This window comes from Salmo salar, chromosome 19 (assembly GCF_965601325.2).
Source record: "Salmo salar chromosome 19, fSalSal1, whole genome shotgun sequence".
Taxonomy (NCBI): domain Eukaryota; kingdom Metazoa; phylum Chordata; class Actinopteri; order Salmoniformes; family Salmonidae; genus Salmo; species Salmo salar.
Window position 1 is genome coordinate 60,079,374 of NC_138309.1, and position 15,277 is coordinate 60,094,650.

The window sequence follows — 15,277 nt, forward strand, 5'->3', positions numbered from 1 at the left end:
AACAGGATGATGGCGCAGCGGTCCTTCTTGTCGGCAAATTTTGTCATCAAACTTTTTTATCAAAGTCTGGCATTCTCTGGATTTATGGGGCGTTCAAGACAATTGGGAACTCTGGGGGGAAAAACAAGGTTGAATCATGATGTCAGTGATCTTCAGGTCGGACCTCTAGAAAGAGGCCCGAGTTCCCGACTTGGAATTCCCGTTCAAAACGTATTTTCCCAGTTGGAAGGTCGTTTTTTTCAGAGTTCCCAGTTGTCTTGAACTCAATGAAGTCTGAGCTTTCCCAATTCCAAGGCTTCCAGTTCTTTAGAACACAGAAGAAGCCATGCTGGATTGACAGCCTAGCCAATGTATTCAACCTTTTCTGGCCCATGGTGTTTCATGTGAATGTTTATGCTTTTAATCTTGGAAAAGAGACCCTTAAACCCAGACATGGACCACACACCCACTCCACTGAATAGCAGGCTAGTGATTGCTTTGCAACGCTTGCAGTTAGCCACTGATTCTTTTCAAACCACTCATTGTTGAATTTGCATTTCATACTTGTTGTGTAATGTTTAAGTCCAATGGCCGATGAGCACCAATACGTTTTATCTATAATTTCTCTTCATATGACAAGGGTTGAAAAGGATTTGCCAGTAGATTTGTCAACTTGATTCATGATGATTACTGCTTGTCTAGCTTGTTAGCTAGGATTCTGAAAGTATGATGTTGACATGATCAGTCCAATCAAAGCTACTGTAGATATAACGTGCTTTGACGTAATTTTATCTGTGGCCAATGACCTTGAGCGTTCTTGGATGGGCACTTCTAATGTAAATCTATGGCAGCACCCAAGGGGCTTGAATTCTCAAGCTCTCCGCGTTGATTTTGCGGTGACATAGTGTTCGCCTGAGTGACAGAACACTGAGCCAATCCCAGCGCAACTAGAGAACATTACCAACCCCTATGCTCTGTATGTTCCGCTGGCTGCCCCTCCACCACAGAAAGCACTGAGCTAGGCTGAAACACCTGCATTTATTTTGTAGTTGCCTTACTCAAGAGAGCAAAATAAGACCATGTTTCTATGCAGCTTTATTAACTCAATGATTACATTTTTTTACATTGTTTGCAAACTGATATGTGACACGTATTATTGCCAAAATAACATGCAAAACAGACAACAACAAAAATAAATCCCATTATTATTCGTTTTTTTGTGGCTAAATAGGTGGGGCTCAAAACAGGTGTGCCTGCCCTGAATGACAGTTCGCTACTGCACCAGTGTAACCTGCAAACTTCATATTGTACACAAAACTGTTCGGGAGGGGTCAATGTAAATTGCCCGGTGGCGATTTTATTATTGTTCAGCAGTCTTATTGCTTGGGGGTGGAAGCTGTTGGGGAGCCTTTTGGTCCTAGACTTGGCGCTTCGGTACTGCTTGCCGTGTGGTAAAAGAGAAAACGGTCTATAACTTGGGTGACTGGAGTCTCTGACAATTTTATGGGCTTTCCTCTGACACCGCCTATTATATAGGTCCTGGATGGCATCAAGCTTGGCCCCAGTGATGTACTGGGCCGTTCGCACTACCTTCTGTAGTGTCTTACGGTCAGATGCCGAGCAGTTGCCATACCAGGAGGTTATGCAACCGGTCAGGATGCTCTCGATGGTGCAGCTGTTAGAACCTTTTGAGGATCTGGGGACCCATGCCAAATCTTTTCAGTCTCCTGAGGGGGAAAAGGTTTTATCGTGCCCTCTTCACGACTGTCTTGGTATGTTTGGACCATGATAGTTAGTTGGTGATGTGGAGACCAAGGAACTTGAAACTCTCGACCCAGCTATTTGCATGTTTTACACAAAATACATTATCGACATGTTCGTACAAACTTTGTTGTCAGTGTTGCAGACATAAGCACGACACTAACAGGCAGTCTATTGATTTCATGTTCTTCTTAGCCGCTGAGTTACATGCAGCTATTTACTCTCGCCACGATATCAACATATGGCGTAACTATGGCACCGGATGACGCAAAACGAACTTGCCCATTGTCAAGACTCTTTTTACCCTGTCCGGATACACGCTCGGCTGCCTAGAATGTTCGGCTGCCCAGAGGTGGAACATAGCAAGACACAGACACGCAGTCTAATTAGCGATTGAATGTTCATTTTTCATCAGCATTGGCTACGCAGGAGGCAGACAGGTGTTCCTTTTTCACTAACTACGATATGGTAGCAACTATAAAGATTACACAAAATGGGTCCAAAGTGTAGGGACTGAGTCCTGCTTGTGCAAACCGTGATAGCTGTCACAAAAGACTGACAGAGAAGATTTGTAACTTTCATAATATATATGTTCGTTCAAATCTCCTCAGGGTTTTTACTTCAGCTGTTCAGAAATATGAAGGGAGGGGGAGCTACGTTAGAAAAACCAATGTGTGCATAAAATAACACATGGGCAGAACGTGATCCGGATCCTTACCTTTAAAAAATATGTTTCTGGAGGGGCGGGTGGTGCGTGGGTGAAAACTCTGTTTCCGTAGCCACGGCTACAACTACAGTACTGCTATACAATATGAGATATAATCTTAAGGTTTGTGTCTTGTGTGGTTTTCAGAGCTGGTTCCAAAAGACAGGAGCACGCCAGCATGGACTACGAGGCCCCCATCATGCCTTGTGGATGTATCCTTCCTCCTGCTGCTCACAAGAAATAGTCCCACAGAACACAGTATGCCTTTACTAACATAACATGTCTCCTTACATAGTCCCCTTACATGGACATGCAGAAATAATGTGACCAGTGGATAGAATTGACCCCAACAATAAATAAATCACCTTATAGTGGATAAAATTGACAAATATTATTATTGTTTTGCTTTTCGTAAATGTCATTCCAACCAGTTTTGCCTGCTGGGATACTGTGATCTGGACAGTCACTAAATTACTTGATGACTGCCAAAGTCCTGAGTGTGTACATGGCTCCACGTCTCTCTTCCTTAACCCTTGACCCACCAGTCATCTTCCAGCTGCAGCTGCTGACCACCTGGGGTGACCCCTACTACATCGGTATGAACGGCCTGGAGTTCTATGACCAGAACGACGAGAAGATCCCCCTCAGTGACAACAGTATCTTACTTACAATGTAAACACCACACACACACACACACACACACACACACACACACACACACACACACACACACACACACACACACACATACTGAGAACCATCACTGCTGCATTCTGCACTTGGTGGTCGCTAGTCTCACTAGACCTGACTGGCTGAGCTTCACTATATACAAAAGTATGTGGACACCCCTTCAATTAGTGGATTTGGCTATTTCAGCCACACCCGTTTCTGACAGGTGTATAAAATTGAGCACACAGCCATGTAATCTCCATAGACAACATTGGCAGTAGAATGGCTTTACTGAAGAGCTCCGTGACTTTCAATGGGGCACCGTCATAGGATGCCACCTTTCCAACAAGTCAGTTCGTCAAATTTCTGCCTTGGTGCTATGAAGTGGAAACGTCTAGGAGCAACAACGGCTCAGCCACGAAGTGGTAGGCCACACAAGCTTACAGAAAGGGACCACCGAGTGCAGAAGCACTTAAAAATCGTCTGTCCTCGGTTGCAACACTCACTACCGAGTTCCAAACTGCCTCTGGAAGCAACGTCAGCACAATAACTGTTCGTCGAGAGCTTCATGAAATGGGTTTCCATGGCCGAGCAACCGCACATAATCCTAAAATCACCATGCGCAATGCCAAACGTCGGCTGCAGTGGTGTAAAGCTTGCCTCCATTGGACTATGGAGCAGTTGAAACGCATTCTCTGGAGGGATGAATCACACTTCACCATCTGACAGTCCGACGGACAAATCTGCCTGGGTTTGGTAGATGCCAGGATAACACTACCTGCCCCAATGGATAGTGCCAACTTAAAGTTTGGTCGATGAGGAATAATGGTCTGGGGTTGTTTTTCGTGGTTCGGCTAGGCCTCTTCGTTCCATTGAAGGGTTATCTTAACGCTACAGCATACAATGACATTGTAGACAATTCTGTGCTTCCAACTTTGTGGCAACAGTTTGGGGAAGTCCCTTTCCTGTTTCAGCATGACAATGCCCCCACAAAAATGGTTTATCGAGATTGGTGTGGAAGAACTTGACTGGCCTGTACAGAGCCCTGACCTCAACCCCATCGAAACACCTTTGGGATCAATTGGAACACCGACTGCGAGCCAGGCCTAATCGCCCAACATCAGTGCCCGACCTCACTAATGCTCATGGCTGAATGGAAGCAAGTCCCTGCAGCAATGTTCCAGCATCTAGTGGAACGACTTCCCAGAAGAGTGAAGGCTGCTATAGCGGCAAAGGGGGCACCAACTCCATATTAATTTACATTTTACATTTTAGTCATTTAGCAGACGCTCTTATCCAGAGCGACTTACACTAGTGAATACATACATTTCAATTCATACATTAAAAAAAAAAAATTCCCTTACTGGCCCCCCGTGGGAATCGAACCCACAACCCTGGCGTTGCAAATACCATTGCAAACACCATGCTCTACCAACTGAGCCACAATGCCCATAATGCCCATCATTTTTTAATGAGATGTTCAACAAACAGGTGTCCACATACTTTTGGTCATGTAGCTAGCGTGATACCTCGAGTCTGACCTGAGACTGGTCACCAACCCTGGTCCTGGAAATCCACAGGGTGTATAGGCTTTCGTTATAGCCCAGCATTAAAACACCTGATTAGTTGAATCCGGTTTGTTTAGTGCTAGGGTGGAACGAAAGCCTGCTCTCCCTGTACTGTCGTCACTATCTGGCCAACTTGCAAAGTCGAAAACCCTGCCTAGTTCTACAATTGATCTTCTTAAATTCTGATTTTAGACCTAACCTTAACCACACTGATAACCTTAAATGAACACCAAAAAGTGATTTTATTATATATTTTTTTTATTTTCATAAATGTCTACAATATAGCCAATTTTGATCTTGCAGCTTGGCCATGAAGTAGGAACCAAAGCCGGGACCAAGTTTGGTAAAATTTTACCAAAATCCCAAACAAAAAATGTACCCTGAAATTATTAAAGGGGGTCCTCTAGTGGAGGAAATGGAAATGGCAGGAGTAAAGCCATAGTAGACAACACAGATTGGCTGAGTCCATTCTTTAACAGTGCTTCTCCTAGATATCGCTGCATTCCCAGACAGTGTGAATGTCCTGGACAGTGTGAACGGCGATGTGAGGACTCCAGATAAGCTGGTAGATGGCACTCATGATGGCAGACACATGTGGCTAGCACCGGTGCTCCCCGGACTGGTGAATCGCGTGTATCTCATATTTGACCAGCCAGTGACCGTGTCCATGATCAAACTGTGGAACTACTCCAAGACACCACAGAGGGGGGTAAAGGAGTTTGGGGTAAGTCAGTCTTCTGTTCTCTCTCCTCCTTAGTATGGTAACACTGACCATGTTCATCAGAGAGACCCAGAATTTAGGACTTTGGAACAGAGCAGAATATTAATAATTTCTGACAACAACGGACTAATAAAGTGCTCTTATTATTCTTACTATAAACTCTTCCCTAGATATTTTATGTAAACAATAATATGTTCTCTGTTTAACTTTCTGGGTGAAAATCAAAGCGAATAAATGAATGACTTACTGTTAGAACCAATAGGAACGTCTGTCCTTGAAAAGACACGGGAGTTCCTCCACTATGCTTCCCACAGTCTCCTGTGGGTAGCGCAATGGACGCCTTTTAGCCTTCCTTGTGTCTTCCTTTGTGTCTTCCTTCGTGTAGCTGTTAGTCGATGACCTCTTGGTGTATAACGGCGTCTTGGACAGCGTGAGCCAGGCGGCGCGGGGCATCCTGCCCACCTGTGACCCGGTGTTGCCCTACCACACTATCCTCTTCACCGACAACGCCCGCATCGCCCACCGTGAAAGGAACACCGTAATCAGGTAACCCAGCATGGGATTGGCTGCTGTAGCCTGATATCAGCAAATGATTTGCTCTGCTGCCTGTTCATCAAAATTCACACAGGTGCAGATTGGTTTGGCTGCTTGGCCAACAATTTGCACACATGCTTATTGGTTCTTCTGTCCAGCTGTTGTCAACGTGTTCATAGTGGCAGAGTATGTGAAGTAATTTACCATATTCATATGTTGTTTACGAAGCATGTGACAAATAAAATTAGATTTTAAATGAGTTGTTTGAAATGGAAGGAGACTGTGTAGGATAGTGGAGGAACTGTCATGTCTTTACAAGGACGGACATTCCTATTAGTTCTAACAGTGAGTGATTGGCACTGAAGTCTTTTTCTTTGTTAAACGGAGATGTGCTCTCTCTACTCCAGCCCCCGCAGTAGTAGCAGACATCACGATCTGAAACAGTGAGTAACAGAGTCCCAGATTGGCCTTGTGTCAGTCAGCCCTCCCTCAGGTTGCGTTCATATCCCCAAGTCACCCCAGTCATCCCAACCTCCAACCCACAGCTTAGCTTGTGATGCCAAGTCCTTCAAGTTCCAACAGACCTCCTGGTCCCTTGTCACTCCACCTCTCTGTAGCTTCTTTGTAGGACATAAGACTTGGACCTTCGAGCTTGCTTGTCTGTCCGTCCTCCATTTTGTGTCCTCCGTGGCTCCTGTGCTCCAGCCTTTCATATACTTGGCCAGATTATGCACGGGCAGAAATTAAACTGGTTTGTTTTCCCCTCCTTGTTTTGTTTTGTTTTGCAGCAACTATGTGGAGGACCAAGATGTGAAGATGACCAATGAGAATCAGATAGTCCATCACAACAAGAAGAAACAAACAGCTGATCCAGGTAGCCAATGCAATTCATTCAGAATTTCTTTGTTCAGTAAATATACATTTAAAATACCACGTGTAATACAATAAACAGTGAGAAGCAAATTAAACAAAAAGCTTTAGCTACCTTGTTACGTTATCAATATTGTTAGAGGTGATATTTCTACACTATTATTGACCCAAATGTTTCGGTGTCTTTTAAACATACCAAATACAACAAAACATCTGTGTGAATGTCCCCCCTGCCTGCTGAAATGCAAGGGGAGAAAATGCATTTTAAAAAAACAAACATGGAATTACTGATGTTTTGTGTATTTTTGTGTGTGAACAACCCTTAACTTTTTTGGACACTATAATTAACCAAAACCATATTTGGTTTTCCATCTTGCAGCACTTCGGCCTAAAACCTGCATGACAGACACTGGAAAGCTGGGGAAAAGGAGGTACTGACAGACGGACTGACAGGCAGACGATCAGAAAGGCAGATGGTGGTTGGTGTCTCACTGGTTAATTGTAGGGAACAGTAATGAAGGGATGAGGATTTACTGACTATCTGCACTATCCCACTCTGGGGACTTTTAACACATATCCTTGACCAGCCGAAAAGAAAACAACTCCCATTGTCTTCCATCAGTCATTGCACTATAGTGTTGCCTAGTGACAGCTCTTGTGTGTGGGGTGGGTCTACTTTTGAAGAGGCTTGTACAGAACACATTGGGTTTGTATCCATCCGCCCACAGGATTGGCCTTCCACTTTCTGGTTGGATTGGTTCTCTTGTCACTCCGATCTCTCTAGACTCCTACAGGTGTATAGTACCTGTGTAATACTATATCAGATTAATAGTACCTTTGAGGTACTACATCAGATGTATAGTACTTGTGTATTGCTAACGTTACATCCGATTAGTAGTCCCTGTGTAGTAGTACTACATCACATAATAACTGTGTAGTACTACATCATATGTATAGTACCTGTGTAGTACTACGTCAGTACTGCATCGCACACGTAGAACCTTTTTGTAGTAACTCCAGTTGTGATTGTCCTTTTCACAGTGTCAGAGTGAACCTATATTAGGCTGCTATGTCGGCCATCTTTGTGCCTGGTGATGTTACTACTCCTGTCTGTCGCTGCTCCTCTTGATGTTGTGCTGCGTTCTCGTGGTGCAGAGCTACTCAAAGATCAACTCCGTGGCAACAAGTACGCTCTTAATAGATGGGATCCAGATCCTACATTTATGAATGAGTTGTGTTGATGAAACGCTTAGTTTTAATAGCCCCTAGCCTAGTGGCATAACACATGACAATTGAGTAATGCACCTGCAATGTGCACCGACCCCATCTGAATGCTATGCAGTAAACCAGTTCATATTTTCTCTAGTCTAATATCTCACAGTCAAATGATTTTTCTAGGTGTCTGTGGTGTCGGATGGAGGTTTAACCTTTGAAAGATTTATAACGCAGGGTGGATAATATGACTGACTGTCTGTTGCATAAAGTAGAATCAGGCATCGGTACTGAGTATTGGTATGAAGCAATAGTTCGGATACAGTTTTAAGCCATCCTAGACCGCTGCATTTGCTTAACACAAAAACAGTACACTTGCTTAGATATACATTTTGCAATCCTGAATATATTAATATATAATATTTTTGATTAAGTAATATATCAGTGAAACTATAGACGTTCAACACTATGTATTACAAAGACATGTTTGCAAACTAAGTGACCTTTATTGAAGTTGTTTGATATGCAAACAGTTATTTGAGACACCCACTTGTAGCAATAGTTGTAGGCTAAAATATTGTTGTTTAGATATATTATCAAGATATACAATACATTGTTGTGTAAACAACATTTTGGCCTTTAGTTGAAAAACACCTAAGAATATGTAACCATATGTAACCAGAAATATTTAATATGCAAACACTGAAAACATACCTCAAATAGGTAAAATGTGATCTTTACAAAGGGATGGATCTTTGCTGAAATCTTGAATGTTTGAGTATAATCGATAGTTGGCGTGGTATACCTTATACCCAGTAGTATTTTGTTGCATGGACAAGTTACCACAGTTGTGGCTTCTGTTACAAATTTAAAAAGGTAGACCCTTGTATTTTCAAAAGAATTTGCTGCTTCATTGAGCCACAATATAGCCTATTTCTTACTAAATACTCTTGTATATGATAGAGGAGTTACATGTTTTTTTTTTTAAATGCAGTTTTATGTATTTGATTTTAAAATGTCATTCTGTGGGTATAGGCTTCACACTGCACCTCAGTCATGCTTTGAGTGACGGTGTTATTACTGTTAAGTGTGACATTCCGTGTTGAAATATTTTTATTATTTTTTTAATCTTGTTCAAATAAGTGTATTTTATTTGAATAAATAAAATGAAATCCTTTTAAAAGAAGTGACAGTGAGTTGGTGTCATGATGTCATGTAATGCTGCTTCTCTTTAATGCCCCCCAAAAATATATGGACTCTTCAATTTGATAAATATCACCCAAGACACTTTAATGCAGAATCTGCAACACAATTATTCTCTTTGATAAGGAATGACTACGGTATTCAGTTATAATCTGCTCACATTCCAAAGGAGTCGTGGACGACCGACCTGGAGTCCTACTCATACAAACATATTGCCATGAAGTACACTTCTTTGGAGATGCCATTCAAATTTTCCCTGGGAAGGTCCCCTCCTCCCTCTGGTCGTCCCATTTCTGGATCTGGGGGACAAACGGGTAAAATAAACATTTACTTGACAGACCAGACCGGTTAAAACCCCTACATGTTGACGTAGTTGTAACAGACCAATTATCCTGCATGATTTTTATTAGATTTGGATTGGGTATAGTAATACAGTATCTCATTTTGCGAAAGGTCAATGAACTCTGAGAGGTATCACATGTTTGAATATTAACTCTGCTGACTAAAGAGTTTGCCTTTTTGTGGCCACTATTTGCTTGACTTGATAAGGTCGGAGTCATGTATAGCTCAGAATAGGGCTAACTGAATAAGGCCCGAGCTATTTTCTCCAATAATGCTTACTGTCTGTTGTACCAGCAATAGTTGACGACAGACCCCCTTCAAATGATGTCTATAACCCTTTGAACCCAGTAACCTCTTTAATAAAAAATAAAAAAGCCATGCTTGAAATTCAGTTAAGTGTAGCAAATCACACTATGTACCATAATAGCCTGTTGTTTTGTTTTTTAAGTTAATAAAAATGTGTAAGAGGATGAACAATGGACATGACCTCAAATGACCTCAATGTACTTATAGACCAGTCAGTCAACCCACAGTTTGTTATCAATACTGTAGGTCTACTTCAGAAATCCTATCCAATTCACTTAAGGACTTTTAGCTAATGAAAAATAATATCTTAAAAGCATTACCCAGGAAATGGGGCACAGTGATTTGTAGACCCTCTTATACCAGTCACACGGGGCAGTGTCGACTCCTTTGGCATCCAGGGATTTTTGGCAGCGATGATAATCTATAAATATAGCAACAACAATGGGGATGTTGGGAAAAAATGTGCACGTCAATGTCTACAGGGCAAGGGTTGTGGTCTTGTCACTGGTCTTGTGTAAATATACAAAATTGGATTACAGTCCTCTAAAAAGGTTAAGATCAGGGTCTTTAATTGTAACCCTTATTTTACCAGATAAATTAATCACCTTTTTGACACACATTCTAAAATAGAAGTTTTCCACAAGGACATGGTTCTGTCCCACAAAATTAATTGGCACACACTAAACACATTCACAATTAAGAAAGGCACTGGATAAAGAAAGGATTTATCTGTACTTGCCTACGTGACTGGTATGACGACAGGACCAGAGTCCTAGACTTTGACCTTGGAGTCTAGACTTACCCAGATAGTTGTAGAAGCAGTTCCTTGTCTGATTTTGATTGGGGAATCTGGCATCGAAGGGAGCAGTGCGGTAGTTCTGGAGCTTAGTCGCAATATCCTCTGCCATTTTTAGTTCTGTCGGGAAAACATGCTTGAATGAGGAGGATGCAAGAAAATGGAATAACCTCTGTCAAAAGCCTACAATGACGCTATCAATTGAAGGCAGGGCCCACCCCCGGCATAAGCGACATAAGCAGTTGCTTAGGGCTCCCGGCAGCTAGGGGGCCCCTGACCAAAAAAATTATATATATATATATATGCATGTATGTATGTACGCACACACACACACACTATATATTATATATATATGTGTGTGTGTGTGTGTGTGTGTGTGTGTGTGTGTGTTTATTATACATTTTTGGCAACTGTTCTCACCTTACTGAGAGTAAGAATAATTGAATATAGCAGGTGCAATTTCGAAATGTGGTTGTGCATCAGCAGTTTTTCTCGTATTATGTCAGTCACTAACAGTCACTCAATTAGCCATGTCAGCTGACAATTTTTTGATTGGTAGTTAGTTTAGCCAGCTATCTAAACTTGTAGTAATCATGGCCGAAAACCGACTTTATACGCAGGGCACGTGTCCATGGGCCCTAACCTCCAGGGGGCCCATTTTAATTTTGTTCATCATTCTCACTCAGATAGCATAGTAACATTGCATAAGTCATGGCAAAATGTTTGGAATTGCAGGAAACTAGCTTTAAAACTGCAAAAAGTTCTCTCCACCCCATGGCAAAATAGGTAGGATTGCAGGAAATTAGCTGTAAAACTAAAGAACAAAATGTCTCTGCCCCATGGCAAAATGAGTAGAATTGCATGAAATGTGTTATAAAATTGAAAAATGTTATCTCCCCCCATGGCAAAATGTGTAGAATTTCCGGAAATTCGCTGTAAAACTGCAAAATCTTTCTCTCTGCCCCATGGCAAAATTAGTAGAATTGAAATTCAGTAGAATTGCATGAAATGTGTTATACAATTGCAAACTGTTCTCTCCGCCCCATGGCAAAATGTGTAGAATTGCAGGAAATGTACTTTACAACATAAATGTTTCTCTTTATCGTCAAAAGGGGGGGCCACTAAAATGTTTTTTTCACAAGGTGTCCCCCCCAACCAAATCTCGCTTTGGTCCCCAAAAGGCTAGGGCCGGCACTGAATGAAGGTGACTATAAAGCTCCTTAGCACGTATGATGAGGCTATGTTTAGGCTACACCACAGACAAAATAGTCTCATTTCAATTGTCTACGACCTAAGTGTCGATTTTTAAGGAAAAGAACCAATAAATATAAGTGGGGCGTGATATAAATGGGGCGCCACAAGCCTAATGCAATGGCCACTTTTCTACATTACAGAACTAAATTAGACGAATTGGTATTTAGGTACAATAATACAGAAATAGAATAGGCTAATAGGAACGCCAATACAATGTTCATAAGCATAATCACCCATATCTAAGAAGTAGCCTTCTTTAATCATAATCACTAATGAATTAGTTCTAATTACGTTTTTTTGTCTGTTAATTGAGAGTGTTGTATACGATAAATAAGTCACTCGCAAGCAAATTAGGAAATAAAAAAAACTAGGCTAATGATCGACTTGTTTGCTCATGGTTTCATTTTCAGAAGCTTCCCACGATAATTAAAAAACTATATTCGTGTTGCATAAAATATTGTGTAGGACCTAAATATATGCAGATTTTATTTAGGCTTATACTAAAAATGTAACAAATATTTACCTTTCTGGCAAGTGCTGCGTTGTTCAAAGTGACTATTGTACTAACGATGATGATACCCGAACACCACGCGTGGGTTACCTTGGCTGATGACTGGAGTGCGCCCTGGCGCGCGCGCTGGTCTTGTGGATGTTGTAGCCGTGCAGTCCTATCAAAACGGTATGGCGGACGCAGGTCACATTGGAATGACTGAGATAGTTTAATCATGTGCAAGATCGATCACATACAACTAAGGATAAATCACTGGAAACCTTTTGTTTTCCCAAAAATATGGTAATTGCCATCATTTGTGTGATAATATAGGTGTATGGCAAAACATGATAGCCTACATTTTGCAGTTGAGGAAGTGGCAGTTTAACAGGAATTCTGTCCGCCTGTTACTAGTAGATAATTGATATAGGCCTGGCCTAATGCCAAAATAGGTTAGATAAGACAGAAAAAAAGTTTGTATTTGTAAATAATAACTGTAATCTGTACCGAATGTTACACTGATAACTTTTGGGGAATTAATTTCATAAAGATAGGCTAGGTTGAATGAGTAGAATTTTTATTTTATTTTGTAAGAACTATAGCCAGCTGTATTTGGGTACCATTTTGGGACATGGATGGATGCAAATCCATTGCCAAGTTGAAGTCACAATTGATGCTATCCAGATGCGCCTATTGATCAATCGATGGATGTAGATGGACAGACATCCATCAACACATGCGCGCTATCATTCGTATGTCTGAGCTGGTTTAATCGCTCTGTCGGTTTGTAAAACAATAACCCTTCCCTACACTATAAAGATCATTTTCAAATGAACCCAAACAAACGCCGAGACAACCGTCACTGAGCAACAGTCTCCACCTCTTCAGACATTGAACTTTCCCTTTTCTAGACGAGTCTGCTCTAGACCCGAGTCTACGGCGCTGCATCTCAATGCAAGAGGCGTCACTGCAGTCCCTGGTTCGAATCCAGGCTGCATCACATCCGGCCGTGATTGGGAGTCCCATAGGGCGGCGCACAATTGGCCCAGCGTCGTCCGGGTTTGGCCGGGGTAGACCGTCATTGTAAATAATAATTTGTTCTTAACTGACTTGCCTGGTTAAATAAAGGTTAAATAATAATAAATAAAATGCAAAAGAATGTCTAACAGCTTCGCTCTTTGCCACCCCTATAGGACTCGGTCTAAAACTCCGCGAGGAAAGATGTTACATTCTTCTCCTCAAAAAGGATCGGAAAAAGGATCGGATATCTGTATCCAAATGCCGATACCCAATGCAAGTCATGGGGAAACATATCATGCCAACAGACACAACCGCGGTGAGACGTGAGCGCTCGTTCTCCCTCCCAGCACCATGCATAAAGATTATTCTGCGCATGCCAGTGCTCTGCTCAGTGCGGAAACTATAGCCTACAGTTGTAGATATATCATTGGGCGCGTTTGAGTGGTAAACCGAAAGTAGACTGTAGACGGAATTCGAGGAGTGAATTCGGGGGAGGTACATATGCAACGACAGCAAGTCAGACAACTTCTGCTGTTCTAAGAAACCTGACCGTTGTAGACATGGCATTCGTCTTTGTTATTGTGGATGATATCAAAATTCCACTTCTCCGACATTAAACTGAACATGATCAACAGGAAATTAGATACCGGCCCAAGCTCTTTAACATTCACAAGACTTGTTTTGTGTTTTTGTGATGGTTTTCTCAATATATAACCAGGTGGAATGTATAGGCTACTAGAATGAGAACATGTGTTTTTGCAGCATATGGGATATGCTCTGTTGATTGCCATTATTTGTACCTTCCTCATTAGCATTTGTGAATTGTAACAGGTCGGATTAGATGGAGTCCATAAAGATTCTTAGTGTGTGGTAATTGATTGCATGTCAGCATCACTACAGGCTGGAGTGTAGTTCCTTAATTCTCAATGTTTACGTTGCTTTTGTCAGTAAGCATGTAAATAACATACTTTTATTCAATCACATGAAGGACGAAACACTCACTGTACAGAAACAGATTAGACTATACATGTACATCAGCTCTCATACTGGCTAAACAATATGAAAAGGATTAGACTATATGTATATCAGTTCACATAAATTACTGGGTAAACAATATGCCAAGCAGACAAATGCACTTGGTATTGACCCACGAGTGGTGTCTGGGGTACTTAAGGGGCTCATTAAGGGCCAGTTTCCCAGACAGATTTAAGCCTCTAAAATTGCTAGTGTAGAAATCCCCTACAATAACCCATGTGTAGTCTACAATATGTTTACTGAACAAAAATATAAACACAACATGCAACAATTTCAAAGATTTTACTGAGTTACAGTTCATATAAGGAAATCAGTCAATTTAAATAAAATCATTAGGCCCTAATCTATGGATTTCCCATGACTGGGCAGGGGTCAGGCCCACCCCCTTGGAGGGAATAGGCCCACCCACTGGGTCGCCAGGCCCAGCCAATCAGAATGAGTTGTTTCCCACAATATGGCCTTATTACAGACAGAAATACTCCTCAGCACCCCACCCCCCTCAGCTGATCCCGCAGGTGAAGAACCCGGATGTGGAGGTCCTGGGCTGGCGTGGTTACACGTACTGCCAAATTCTCTAAAACAATGTTGGAGACAGCTTATGGTAGAGAAATTAACATTCAATTCTCTGGCAATAGCTCTGGTGGACATTCCTACAGTCAGCATGTCAATTGCACACTCCTTCCAAACTTGAAACATCTGTGGCATTGTGTTGTGTGACAAAACAGCACATTTTACAGTGGCCTTTGTCCCCAGCACAAGGTGCACTTGTGTAATGATCATGTTTAAATAGCTTCTTGATATGTCACAACTG

General features: G+C 41.8%; 2 protein-coding genes across 7 annotated transcripts in view; one reads left to right on the forward strand and one right to left on the reverse strand.

Annotated features, from left to right (window-relative positions):
• LOC106579245 (katanin-interacting protein) overlaps positions 1–9,206 on the forward strand; it is a 32,378-nt gene extending 23,172 nt beyond the window's left edge. For 4 of the 5 annotated variants that reach the window (XM_045702532.2, XM_045702531.2, XM_014158976.3 and 1 more), the window contains 6 exons: positions 2,594–2,658; positions 2,992–3,102; positions 5,175–5,407; positions 5,790–5,950; positions 6,727–6,812; positions 7,188–9,206. In XM_045702532.2, the coding sequence (XP_045558488.2) occupies positions 2,594–2,658; positions 2,992–3,102; positions 5,175–5,407; positions 5,790–5,950; positions 6,727–6,812; positions 7,188–7,246 (715 nt within the window). In that variant the 3' untranslated portion in view covers positions 7,247–9,206. Of the gene's footprint in view, positions 1–2,593; positions 2,659–2,991; positions 3,119–5,174; positions 5,408–5,789; positions 5,951–6,726; positions 6,813–7,187 lie in introns of those variants that run through there. The other variant, XR_006760744.2, reaches the window with a different exon arrangement.
• Positions 9,207–9,284: 78 nt separating this feature from the next.
• On the reverse strand, positions 9,285–12,819 carry cox6b1 (cytochrome c oxidase subunit 6B1). 2 transcript variants are annotated; one of them, XM_014158985.3, is made up of 4 exons: positions 12,523–12,819; positions 10,674–10,787; positions 10,192–10,292; positions 9,285–9,522 (listed from the first exon to the last, which is right to left on the reverse strand). In XM_014158985.3, the coding sequence occupies exons 2-4, from the start codon at positions 10,777–10,779 to the stop codon at positions 9,469–9,471; spliced, it is 261 nt and encodes an 86-aa protein (XP_014014460.1). In that variant the 5' UTR covers positions 10,780–10,787; positions 12,523–12,819; the 3' UTR covers positions 9,285–9,468. The 2 variants fall into 2 exon arrangements, with proteins under 2 accessions (XP_014014460.1, XP_014014459.1); XM_014158984.3 differs by having other exon boundaries at positions 12,445–12,779.
• Positions 12,820–15,277: the final 2,458 nt, after the last annotated feature.

Bases quoted from the DNA above. Each gene is read 5' to 3' on its own strand.
- cox6b1 (XM_014158985.3), bottom strand. From the start codon at position 10,779: ATGGCAGAGGATATTGCGACTAAGCTCCAGAACTACCGCACTGCTCCC. The intron at 10,293-10,673 runs GTAAGTCTAGAC...CTATATTTATAG, and splicing joins CTGCTTCTACAACTATCTGG to ATTATCATCGCTGCCAAAAA. The intron at 9,523-10,191 runs GTAATGCTTTTA...TTTGTCCCCCAG, and splicing joins CACTGTGCCCCATTTCCTGG to ATCCAGAAATGGGACGACCA.